The 13,680-nt window shown below is 30.4% G+C and overlaps 1 protein-coding gene across 4 annotated transcripts; it reads left to right on the forward strand.

Moving 5' to 3' along the window:
* The first annotated feature begins 6,461 nt into the window (after positions 1-6,461).
* On the forward strand, positions 6,462-12,118 carry LOC112744175 (TMV resistance protein N). 4 transcript variants are annotated; one of them, XR_011871381.1, is made up of 7 exons: positions 6,462-7,166; positions 7,556-8,666; positions 8,839-9,108; positions 9,206-10,439; positions 10,566-11,003; positions 11,575-11,787; positions 11,876-12,118. XR_011871381.1 is itself a non-coding variant. In XM_072215046.1 (5 exons), exons 1-5 carry the CDS (start codon positions 6,679-6,681, stop codon positions 10,886-10,888), a joined length of 3,426 nt encoding a protein of 1,141 aa, XP_072071147.1. In that variant the 5' UTR covers positions 6,462-6,678; the 3' UTR covers positions 10,889-11,232. The 4 variants fall into 4 exon arrangements, 2 of the variants coding, with proteins under 2 accessions (XP_072071147.1, XP_025649506.1); XR_011871380.1 differs by having other exon boundaries at positions 9,206-11,003; XM_072215046.1 differs by lacking the exons at positions 11,575-11,787; positions 11,876-12,118 and having other exon boundaries at positions 10,566-11,232.
* Positions 12,119-13,680: the final 1,562 nt, after the last annotated feature.

Here is a 13,680-nt window from a genome sequence, read left to right on the forward strand (position 1 = left end):
ACATAAAAATACATATATCAACATTTGATTTCGTATATGAGAAGAACCAATTAACTTTTTTGATATATAGTCGGTGTGTACAGTCGACTTCATGTGAAATTTATATTTAAGAATCGTTAAATAATTTGACTAATTTGACTAAATTTTCAACTAACAACTCTCAATATCAACTTCACTGACTTCGCCTGAGTTTTCATCTGTATAATCTTCATTTATTAACTTATACGCATTTTATTTGCAATGATAAAGAGATGACAATATAGTTTTGGAAGTTGTTCACGTGTTCCGTTGTACGAACACGGAACATTTTGTTCCTCAATTTTAAACTTTTAAGATATAATTTAAAAAATGTAAACGGTCTAGATTCAAAAACAATAACTTCTGTAGACAGTATGTAAAAGAAGCCCACCTTAGTCATGCAACCAGTCTATCATTTTACCAGTTTGTGAGGATTGGAGTTCCTTGTTTGCCCAAGCTAGTTGGAAGGTAGCTAGATTTGTGTTGGAGTTTACTAAAAATAGCGTATACATTAGTTGAACTGGTATAAATTAGTTCATTTAGTTAGATTTATTTTTTATTTCAGTCTCTCTTTAACATTTGTTTTTATTTAGTTTATTACTTTATTATATATTTTTATGTTGTTATTATTTTTAATAGGTGTAAATTAAATTATAAAACTATTTTATTTTACTCATTTTTACTATTTATCTTTTTAATATAAAATTATATTTTTACTTATTTACTTTCTTCTTTTATAATTCCTTGCTTCTCACTTTTTTTCATAACTCATTTTTTTTCTTCTCATATTATAATGTTAGTTTCTTCTTTTTTTCTTTTTTAATTTGATACATATTTGCGGCACGGATATAAACATATATAAATACTATTATTTCTCAGTTATATTTCACCTTTTTTTTTCAGTTGTTTCTTTCAACCATTTAATTTACATGTTTACACAAATATGTATGTGTATATAGATATACAATTGTTGATAGTCTCATAACTACTCTTTTGAACTGAAAATGCATAGTTTCTTAATTCTTGATGAATTGAACAAAAAAACTAGTTAAGGTTTTTTATACTTGCATTGCAGGTGATGTTTCTTTCTTTGACTATAGTATTTAAATATGTCATAAACATGTTACTTTATACATAATTTCATAATGAAAAAGTATAGGGTACCAATATATTATCTGCAACTTATTACCAACAATAATTAATTATTATATTTTAAACATATATATAAAGAGACACATCCAGAAAATATATCAATAAAGACACTTATATTAAACACAGTCATAAAAAATACATTTTTATTAGACACATCCACAAAGACACTTTCATTAAACACAGTTATAAATAAGAGTTGGCAGAAGTTGACAGAAATGCTTTTGGTAACATAGCTGAATTGTTTCCTAATCCATAATCAAAACCCTCAATTCACAACTAAGCTAACAAGTTATAACTCAAATGATATAGTCTTTCTATATTTACCTAAAAAATTGAGGGTTCGAGTCTTCCCATCTTCAATAATAAAAAAATAAAAAATAAAAAACAAAACTTCATAATCCATAATCGAAATTTTACATAAGAATAAATATAAAACTCATCCCTATATTTTTCTTTATATTTTTGTTGCTTCTTTTTACTCCATGCATATTTAATTTAAAAAATGATTATTTTTCTTTTATTTAATTTATTATTTTCAATATTCATAATTGCTCAGTTATAAGATTCGTAACAGTTAAATACTTAGATTTATATATTAAATGATTTTATTGATTAATCCTATAATAGATTGAAGACTATGAGATAAAAAAATTAAAAATTAAAGCAAAAATAATGTATAGTTACAAATCTTGGATTTTTTAAAGTGGAAATGTTAGTTTAGAATTTGTTTCACTTGACTTTATTTATATTGAAAAAATATGTTTTGTTAGTTTTAAAATTAAAACTCCTCTTTATATAAATAATATTTCTGTGGTCAATGATAATTATATTAAGTTGTAAAAAAATGTAAGGCTCTTTCTTTACATTTACCACACACACCTATAAAAATTCATAATTTATCACGTATAACTTTGTTTAAATGGCCTCTTTATACTCATTTAGAGGTTACGGGTTCAAGTCTCAATTTTATCTTTGATAAAAAAAAAAACTTTACTTAAAAAAAACAAAATATTATTTTTGTTCCAAAATTATAATAAAATTCAAACATACTCCTAGTCAAAGTTATCAAATTTGAACCGAAAATCCGGTCATTAGTTCGAATTGGATTATTATTTGAACTAGTCAAATAATTAATCCGGTCAAACTTAGTTAAATACAATAAAATTCAGTCAAATTTATATAAACTGATTCGGTCAAATATGAAATATGATCAAACCCAATTAAACTAAAAAAAAATTATTTTTTATACATAATTTTTTATTAAATATTTTACGTAAATAAAATTAAATTATATTTATAAATTTAAAAAAAATATTTTATTAACTATAATATATTTTCTATTTCTATGATTGTTATTTTTTTATTAATACTTAAATAGTATAATAAATATAAATTTATAAATACTTGAAGAGTTATAATAAATATAAACTAATTGATGAGTTATTAAAATTTAAAATTAATAATTAATTGAATATAAAATAAAATTACAAAAAAAATATTTATTATAAAAATAAAAAAATAAATTAAATTTTATATAATTATTTAGTTATGAATGGATTAATCGGTTCAACTTATGCCAATAAGTAATAGCTCAAATGGCATAGTCTCCCCATACTAACCAAGTTGGGTTGGTCTAGTGGTTAGCTCACTAGTCCGCTTAAGCAAGTGTCGGGGGTTCGAATCCCGCCTTGTGCATGCAACAACCCATTGGCCAGCGGCAAACCCTTAAATGGAGCTCAGTACCGCGACGGATTAGTCCTTGACCTGCCGAGTTGGGGGATACCGTGAGAAACAAAAAAAAAATAGTCTCCCCATACTCAATTAAGAGGTTGCGGACTCGAGTCTTCTATCTTTCCTAATATTGATACTACAACCCAAGTAGTGGTGCACATGGGTCGGACTGGACATGGTTCAATTAGATTTGGATCTCTAATATCTAGTGAATTTATTTTAATCCGACCTTAAATTGATCCAAAATAAATCAAATTAAATTGGATTGACCAGATATAAAATTAGAAGGTTCAAATTTATAAATTTTATATAATATATTAATACAAATTTAACTTTTTAAATTAAATTTAATAAATGTTACATCATATTTATACTAAAATAAATTATTTTAAAGTTAAAACAATATCATATGATATAAAAAGTGTAACATTTTACTACACAGAATTTTACGCTTAAATTCGTAAATTAAAGGTGGTGAGGTATTAGGGTCTCCAAAAATAAGATTGCATACATAGGCATATATAAAAAGAAATTTAACTAAAATCCTTGAAAAAAAAGTTAAACAAAACAATCAGAACTCGTATCGCACACAAATCGTAAGAAAGCGAAACATAAAAAGAAAACGAACACAACTTTAGTTGTGTAAGGACTAAATTAGTAGTTAACTCCGTTTTAAATAAATGACCAAATGTATGTATACAGAACGATAGCGTTAAAAATTTAAAAATGTCATTTTTAGTAATTTAAACTTAATTATGTATTGAAAAAAAAAATTTATTAGTATGTGATGGTGGAAAAATTATTGAAATCCATGATGGACATGAATCATGTTTAGCGACAATTGTGTAAGCAAATTATGTTTGGTGAAATTTGTGTACAGTTTTAAAAATTCATTATCTTATCATTATTTATGTGTTAAAGAATACTATTAAATTTACAAATAAATAGTGATAAGATATAGCGTGATTTGTGTATTTTTGTAAAATAATTACCTTACCATAATTTACGTATTAAAATATAGTATAAAATTTTTAGTAAATCATGGTAGAGTAACAAGATTTAGGAATGATAATATTATTATCTATATATAAATTATAAAAGTGAAGGTATATATAATGAATTTTGATTTATGATAATTTGATAATTATAATCTTTTTTAATATTAAAATAGCCAAATATATTTTTTTGGACACAACAAAATAAAAAAAATCTAATATCATTAGATACTAAATTTAAATCTTCATATAAGTACCACAGCAATGAACTAATTTTTTTTTTTAAAACTAAAGTTAAAAATATATGGATTGAAATCAATTCAAAGTCCATAGATTAGATTTAGTGAAAGCACTAAAAAAATAAATATTTTTTCTTTGTCATTAAATCTATTAGACGTATATTTTTCGTTCGAATTTTGTGTTTTTAGAAAATTAGATGTCGAATAAGTATTTTAAAAGATTTAAATGAGAATGTTATCAAAGTTGTATTTTTAAGTTTTTTAAAAGATAAATTAAAAGTAAAAGAGTTGATTTTGAAGAAAAATTAGTAAGAAGAGTTCAATATTTTTAATTGTAATGTTAATATTTGAAAATTAAATTTTATTTTGATATATATTATTTGCTTATTTTATATAATATTATTTTTACCAAGGTAGCTGCTGAATATGTTTATAATTTTTTACTAAAAAACTGAATGATTTGTTAATAAATATAAAATTAAATATGTTAGGATATGTTACTAATGGTGTGTATTTTAAGAATGGTCCGGTTTCCATTATGTAATTTGTCTTGTAGTGAAGAACTTAAAAACAATTTTATCCTTTTTGAAGCAAAACTAAAATGACCCATTTGTCAATGGTTAAGTTTCTAAATTCCTGGCTTGGCTAACAATGGGGCGTGAACCACTATTTGTTTCCTTGAGAATTGATGTTTCATGCTAGTACAATGGAACATGTGATAATTTTCCTATAGTTTTTACCTTTTAGTCTCCTGTGGAACCTACAGTAGTAGTAATTATTACTATCATTTTACTCGAAATAAATAAATAAATGAACGGTTCAACTAGATATCCTTTAAAAATAGTATAACATTCAGTCTTTTATTACAATAATTAAAAAAAATTAAAACAAACACAACTAAAAATTATGAATAGATTTATTATCTTTTTAAAATTAAATACACATTCAAAATACAATTTAAAAAAACTGAAATTTAAAATTTAAATTTTAAATTTTTGTTTCAGATTTAATATATTTAATTATTAATATATTATAATTTAAATACATATCTAAAAATCAAGTTATTCAAAATTCAAAATTTTGATTTTAAAAATATAAAATAAACCTTAAACTATCAAATTATTAATTAAACTGTACAAAACACTCAAAAAAGCAGAGAAGTCACGTTTGCGCCATGTCGAAAATTCAGAGTCGCACATAGAAAACTCAGAGGTGCACATCGAGAAGTCATCCTCCGCTGTCGTTCATCCTCTTCCGCGCTCATTCTCAACGCTGCCTTCCTCCTTTTCGGCGCTCATTTACAACGCTGTCTTTTTAATGTTTAAATTTAAATTTTAGATTTATGATTTTGGATGTGTTTTAAAAATATTTTCTGTATAACATCATAATTTTAGATGTGTTACAATTATTTTTTAATGTTTAAATTTAGATTTTAGATTTATGATTTTGGATGTGTTTCAAAAATATTTTCTGTATAACTTCATAATTTTAGATGTGTTACAATTATTTTTTAATGTTTAAATTTAAATTTTAGATTTATGATTTTGGATGTGTTTTAAAAATATTTTTTGTATAACTTAATATTTTAGATGTGTTACAATTGAAAATATTTTAGTTTATGTATATAATTATATTCGACCATTCATAATTGTATTATTAACATTTATATTGTATTATTAAAGTTGACTGATTTTAGATGTGTTTTAAAAATATTTTATATAAAGTATCATACTATCAGATGTATTATAATCGAAAAATAACAACACAATTTTAAATTAATTGTTGATTATATACTTTATTTGCAACAACTTTATTAATAAAATTAAATAAGATCAACCTTGTTCCAATTAAATCAGCAGAGTATTTTTATGTTTAAATTAAAATATAATTAAAAATGTTGAACATGATATTTCTTAACAAATTACATAAACACATGTGTGGAAAATAATGATACCTTTCACCAATGCAAAATGAGAGAGTGCTTCAGCTGGAAGGTGGTGATGGTCTTCACCAATGAAGACGAGATGAAGAATTCAGCTGGCAGCGTCCTTTTTGGTTTGGGATTCACTAATGCGTGTGAATATCCCGTAGAATAAGGAATTTAAAAAACTGTATCTGTTACGTGAAGTTACGAAAGTAAAGCAAAGTCACCGTAACCACCAATAAAGTAGGTGGGTTTTAAAATTTAAATTTAAATTAAAATCTAATTATAGATATGTATCTACAAAATAGAAACATGTTACACTAAAAAAATAATTAAATATTATTTAAATCTGATTAAAGGCTGATTAAAGGCCTATTAATATTGTCCAACTAGCATTTCCCTATCACTAATAAAACGGGTTTTCATTATTGATTACTCTCTCAGATTTGTGTCTCCTTCATGGCTTCATCGGTACCCAGAGGCAGCTTCCGCTTACTTTCCTTTCTCTTCACAAAGAATTTCTCAAGTGATCTTACTAATTAACTGTTTAGAGTTAATAATCACAACTCTTCTGCAACACATACGCACACCATAATCCACTTCTTGAAACTTCAAACATATGGCATCCGCCTCTTCTTCCGCATCAATCCCACCACCAAGATCATGCACCTATCACGTGTTCTTGAGTTTCAGAGGAGAAGACACTCGCACAGGCTTCACTAGCCATCTCTATGCGGCCCTCAACAGTAAGGGAATCACAACCTACAAAGATGACCAAAACCTTCGCAAAGGCCATGTTATTTCAAAAGAGCTCCTCAAAGCAATTGAAGAGTCTATATTTGCAGTCATCGTTTTCTCACCGAACTACGCTTCCTCCAGTTGGTGCTTAGATGAGCTCCAAAAGATCATTGAGTGTAAGAACCAGGTGGGGCTACAGATCGAGGCAGTGTTCTACGGTGTGGAGCCTAGTGATGTGAGGCACCAAAGAGGAACCTTTGAGGAAGCTTTCAAGAAACACGAAGAGAGACATGACAGTGAGAAGGTCAAGAGATGGAGAGATGCGCTAACACAAGTAGCTGCTCATTCTGGTTGGACCTCCAAAAATGAGTAAGCTAAACTAGTCATTAACTTATTACTCTTCTTATTACTACAATTTATCTGCTATAGTATTATTATTTTGTAATACTACATTTTAAATATTTTTCTAAAGCAAATAATAGAATGCAATGTTTAAGCAACGATGGTAACAGTATACTAAAAATTAGCCATAATGTTTAAATCTTTTTCATATACATATCAATTTTTTTGCAATATATATATATAGCTTATTGCAAATAAATTTTGTAAAAGAAAATCGTTTTTGTAAACTTCAGTTGTTTTGTTTTGTAATGTCTTCCTTTATCTTATTACAAAATTTCTTTTTTATCATAAAAGTTTTTGCTTTATTTTTCTTATGTATTGCTAGACTTACAAAGAAATTCTCTTTCCCTAAACAGGGACGAAGCAGTACTTGTGGAAAATATTGCTCAGCATATATTTGAAATATTGATTTCTAAGTTGCCATCTTCAATGAAGAATCTTGTGGGGATTGAATCAAGAGTGGAACAAGTGATTACTCTAATTGGCCTTGGATTGAATGATGTTCGCTTTATAGGCATATGGGGAATGGGCGGCATGGGTAAGACCACTATTGCTAGAGCTGTCTTTGAAATCATTCGAAGCAGATTTGAAGTTACTTGCTTTCTTGCCGACGTAAGAGAACACTGCGAGAAAAAAGATATTACTCACATACAAAAGCAACTTCTCGATCAAATGAAAAAAAGTTCAAATTCTGTTCATAACAAGTATGATGGGAGGACAATAATTCAAAACTCTTTACGTCTCAAAAAGGTACTTCTTGTTCTTGATGATGTAAATCATGGAAAACAATTAGAATATTTGGCTGGGGAAAAAGATTGGTTTGGTCCTGGAAGCAGAATAATAATCACAACTAGAGATTTCCACCTGCTAAGGAAAGATAAGTTGCACGAAACTTACAACGTTGAAGGGTTAGTGGAAAGTGAAGCCCTTAACCTCTTTTCATTAGAAGCTTTTAACCTGCCAAAACCTTCAGAAGAGTTTTTGGAGTTGTCCATAGAAGTGGTAAAATACAGCGGTGGTCTCCCATTGGCACTGAAAGTATTGGGTTCCTATCTTAATGGTAGACCTACTATTGCGGTTTGGTATAGTGCTATTGAAAGAATAAAGAAGTCTTCACATTCTGAAATTATTGATGTATTGAAAATAAGCTATGAGGGTTTAGAAGATACAGAAAAGGATATTTTTCTAGATATTGCTTGTTTCTTTAAAGGAATGGTGAAAGATTATGTAACAGAAAAATTAAAATTTTCTGGTCATGATGCTGAAAACGGTTTTGATATTTTGATTAACAGATCATTGGTCACATTAGAGAAGAATAAGATACACGGGAAGGTTACTCTGGGGATGCATGATCTGCTTGAAGAAATGGGCAAACAAATTGTAATTCAGAAATCTCCGAATGATGCTTGTAAGCGTAGCAGGTTGTGGTGTTTGGAGGATGTTGAGTTTGTACTTACTCAAAAGAAGGTAAGTGTCGTTTTTTCTCAACTATAGGATGCATAGAATTAAAGTAAGAATTTGACAATATATTTGATATAATATCTTGGTAACTAAAAACTATTTCTTGTTTTTGTGGTTATCTCAATCAGTATAGTTTTTTCATTAGTTTTTTTAATTGTTTATTTACGTATATGTGTAGAAAACTAAAGCAACTCATGGCATCGTTCTACGTAAGTGGAATAGCAAGACTGAAGTGAATCTATCTTTCTCAAAAATGTGCCAGTTAAAGCTTCTCATTTTAGATGGCGTGAATGCTCCCATTCTCTGCGATATTCCTTGTACATTAAAGGTATTTCGCTGGAGTTATTGTCCACTGAAAACTCTTCCCCTTACAGATCATCAACGCTATGAACTTGTTGAAATTGATCTGCCTTGGAGCAAAATTGTACGGTTATGGGATGGAAAGAAGGTAGACCTTTTCATCAACAGTTCTATGAAATTTTATTACATAAACATTTTCAGGATAAATATTAACCATGTGATATTTTTTTTTTATGTTTTTTCAGGTTTTAGAAAAGTTAGAGCACTTGGATCTGTCACGGTGCAAGCAGCTGAAGCAAACGCCAGATCTTATTGGGGCTCCCTATCTTAAAAAACTTAATCTTTGTGAATGCAAGGAGCTGGATTATATTCACCCGTCTCTCGCACACCACAAGAGGCTTGTTGAATTGGAGTTAAGGGAATGTGAAAGTCTTGAAACACTTGGAGATAAATTGGAGATGAGTTCACTCGAGATACTAAATCTAAGCTGGTGCAATAGTTTGAGAAGATTGCCAGATCTTTCTGGGGCTCCCAATCTTAAAAAACTTAATCTTCAGGGATGCGAGAAGCTGGATTATATTCACCCGTCTCTCGCACACCACAAGAGGCTTGTTGAATTGGATTTAAGTGGATGTAAGAGTCTCGAAACACTTGGAGATAAATTGGAGATGAGTTCACTCGAGAAACTAGATCTACGCTGGTGCAGTAGTTTGAGAAGACTGCCAGAATTTGGGGAATGCATGAAACAGTTATCGATTCTTGATCTGGAAGGTACAGGTATAGAAGAGCTACTCCCAACGCTTGGCAATTTGGCTGGCGTGTCTAAGTTGGACTTAACTGGATGCCACAAGTTTACTGGTCTTCCCTTATCACTTGGATGTTTCGTTGGCCTTAAAAGGTTGGTGTTAAGTAGATTCGTGGAGCTTAGTTGTCTTCCTCACAAAACTCATGGGTTAGAGTCCCTCAGAGTCAGAGCTGATTATGATGATTCTGACAGCTCATCTAGAGAAGAGTCGACCCTTTCCTATGATATTGCCCACTTAGCCTCGTTGACGCATTTGGATTTATCTCACAGCAGTTTTTTAAGAGTTCCAATAACTATCCATCAACTTACCAGACTTAAATGTCTGAACGTAAGCTGTTGCGATGAATTGGAGGTTTTACCAGAGCTTCCATCAAGTCTACGAGAATTAGACGCACAGGGTTGTGATTCACTGGATGCATCGAATGTTGATGATGTTATATCAAAGGCGTGTTGTGGCTTTGCAGAATCAACTAGCCAAGATCGTGAAGACTTCTTGCAAATGTTGATCCCTAGGAAGGAAATTCCAGCATGGTTTGAGCATCAGGAAGAAGATGACGGAGTATCAGTGTCATTCCCGCAGAATTGCCCTTCAATTGAAACCATCGCACTTGCTCTCTGTTTCCTAATTGAAAAAAGATGTATTGACGAAGAAAATCCATCGGTGATCTGCAACGGTAAAGAATTCATCAATGCGAGTTTATACGTGGAGTCTTCAGATCATTTGTTCATTGTGTGCATGAACGGTTACTATTTTAGTAAGCTGTTATGCCAACACAATCGCTTCCAATTGGTAATTTCAGGTTATCATCATCATCTTGATATAGGACGTAGATATGGAGCACGTTGGGTGACTAAGCAAGACGTTGAAGGTTTCAAGAAAACAAAATCAAAAACTGGGAAAAGGAAAGCTACTCTTCAACGTATTATGGACATCATCTCACATTCTTCACCTTCTACTTCTGGGAATAAGATGCTCGTCGTTGCCCCTCCACAGTATGAACAAGAGGAAGAGCGTGCTGCCACACCGGAGGCCGCTATTCGCCCTTTGGCATCTCGCAAAAACTTTGACCCACCTCAACTCTTACCTCTCTTCCCTTTGCATCCCAGTTCTCATTGCTCATAACACACCTTTCTCAATATATTATATCTATCATTGCCAAGCTTAGATCTGGTCAGCTAAATGGTTCCCCATATCTGAAGCTTTTGACACAGCTCATTGCATCCATCCAGAAAGAAATGTAAATCTTTTTTATATCAATATTGTCATTTGAAGTTTGCCTTTTAGTTTGCAATTCTATTTCTTTCAATTTTTAGGACAAATAATATGTTGGTTTCGGATAGAGGAGAGTTTATGTTATGTAATTACTGGGAATGTTGTTTGTGTTAAATTGCGTGTTTCACATTGTGAATATGAAAAAAGGTGGGTCGGGAGGAATATGAATTGAGCATTTGGGGATTGTATTTGAATTCATGTCTGACGGCTTTTCTTTCTTTTCTTTTTTTTTTTTTTTGAATGTCTTGGGAAAAATATTTTAATCTTGGTTTCATGTGTAAATTGCTGCAATGAGGTTACAATAATTTTTTTTATTGGGTTCGAGGATTTTTAAGAAGATGGCGCTTGAGATTGAGAATGGTTTGAATTGTTTGACAACCCAAATTGAGATTCATTAGAGGGAAAGGTTAAATTTATCAGTTAGACATGATAATCAATGCATCATCCCTTTACATTCTGTGCTTGACCAATGATTACTTCAATGACAACAAATGTCGCCGAGATCTCAGGTCTTAAACTTTAAACATTTGATTCAGCCCCAGGAACAGGACAGCCAAGGTGAACCTGAAATATTTCTGATTATCCTTTTTTTCATGCCAAAATATCAAGCACTGGCTGGGTGCCTATTGAGGATATCGTAGATTTGAGCAAAAGTGAGACTGAAAGGCAAAGGCGTGAAGGGGAAAGTGTTTGACAAATATATTTGCAGATGATGTGATTGAAGTGAACAACTTTGGTTGAGAAGAAAGGTATGTCCATTTGCCAGGAGCTCAATTTAATTTTGTTAGAAGAATGTATCTTGAGAGCTAATAACATTTTCACATTTTTTTTAATTAGTTTTTGAAGGAGCTGGAGTACATCACTATTAGTTTCCCCTGGAACTAAAGTGATCTCAATTTTCGGGTCTGGAACTTGAAACATCAATTTTTAAAGGTTATGGAAACCTTAGCAAGGCAAAAATTCAGTCCATGTCAATATCCATCTGGTGTAGTGTAAATTTGAGTTTGATGTAACCATGTGAAATTGTTTGTATGCTAATATTCTAGAAAAATGATATGGAACTAAAACCCTTTTACCTTTTTTGTTATGCTCCTTATGACAGATTTTATTTTCTAAAAAGCAGAAGAGACTATTAGAATTTAGAAGTATTGTCATTGGTGGTAGCTACTAGCTAGGAACTAGGATCTAACATTTGTTACATAACCAATTTATGCTATCAAAAAATAACAAAAATTCTAACTCAAAATAAGCTAGCTAAGATCAATTCTCGCTAATAGCCAAACGTTTTATATCTTCTAACAATTCAGGTAAAATCACCAATTAAAGCTAAAGGACTCAAAGTGCAGATTTTCAGCCAAATTAGATGAGCAAACAGCTGCTACCTCCTGCCTCATTTCCTTGGGTCCAGAAACAAGAACCCCAGCATTTGACCCTTTCAGTTCCAACAGTAATCCTTCAAAAAAGAAAAAATAAAAGCAAATAAAAGACAGAGAAAAAAAGAAAAGAAAAAAGAAAAGAGAGCAATTTCATACCCTTGATATGTCTCTAGGCTATAGTTTAAAATAAAGATTCCCTTCACTTGAGGTTAGTGTTATATTTATAAAGGTAATTAGTGTTATAGTTTACAAATTACATAGTAATTTGCCCAAAAAAAAAAGTGAAGTGACTTACTTCTTAGGTCAGGTCTTCCAGCATAATGCACATTTGTAGCATTGGCAAGGATTTGGTTTGGTAGGCTTTCCAATTCTCTTTCTACGTCACAAACTTTGAAATTTGTTGATCCTACTGATGGAGATGACCCCTCCATATTCTGTACCTTCTCTGCTTCTTTGGCATTTTGTTTCTTGTTCCAAAGAACAGCTACACTTGCACCCATTGCTACTGACACACATATCACTAACATGTTCATAGAAGACTTCAAAGGGTATGAAAATATTTTATTGGTGTTATGATCAACAGGGAAAATGTAGTAATGGTTAATCATCCCAATTAGGATAATGAAGATTATGAAAGAACATGATATTATAGCACCAAGCCAAACCCAACTATTTGGACCTAAAATAGTAGAAATAGGTGAGTCTTTTTGGTTAGGCTTGAACCATATGGATTGAAGGGGAATTGGACTATTATTCTGTTTAAGGTCTTCCTCTCTTGTGATGTAAGCCTCAATTTGTAGTTGCAAACTAGAAATGTCACCGTTGATTCCATAACTTGGTAGGATCATATCTAACATTGAGAGACAAGAGGTGTTCTTAAATGCACAAATTAAGGTAAGTTTTGGAGTTCTGTATCTCAATGTTAAGTTTAGTATATTAGCTCTCTGATGATAGACACAAAAGGGGTGATGCCACTGCCTCCACTAATCATCACAAGAGTTTCGTGCCTGGTGAATAGAAAGCAGAGTTATTACTTTGTAAGAAATTATAAACAATCATTTTAGACTAAGCCAGAAGTGATGTTATTTAGAGAATATTTGTTTTTCTAGCAACCCAAAAACACTTCTCCATAAATTTCTGAGGTTTTTAGAGCTTTAAGGTGATAATAATTAGTTTTTTTTTAGTTGTGAAAATTGTAATAATTTCTTATATATATATATATATACACGAAAACAAAACCACCTATTCTTGAATGGATGTGTAATT

Source organism: Arachis hypogaea, chromosome 14 (assembly GCF_003086295.3).
Source record: "Arachis hypogaea cultivar Tifrunner chromosome 14, arahy.Tifrunner.gnm2.J5K5, whole genome shotgun sequence".
NCBI lineage: Eukaryota > Viridiplantae > Streptophyta > Magnoliopsida > Fabales > Fabaceae > Arachis > Arachis hypogaea.

Excerpts from the sequence above, each read along its gene's own strand:
- LOC112744175 (XM_025793721.3), top strand. The coding sequence starts at position 6,679 with ATGGCATCCGCCTCTTCTTCCGCATCAATCCCACCACCAAGATCATGC. Across the intron at positions 7,167-7,555 it reads GGTTGGACCTCCAAAAATGA|GGACGAAGCAGTACTTGTGG; the intron begins GTAAGCTAAACT and ends TTCCCTAAACAG. Across the intron at positions 9,109-9,205 it reads GGTTATGGGATGGAAAGAAG|GTTTTAGAAAAGTTAGAGCA; the intron begins GTAGACCTTTTC and ends ATGTTTTTTCAG.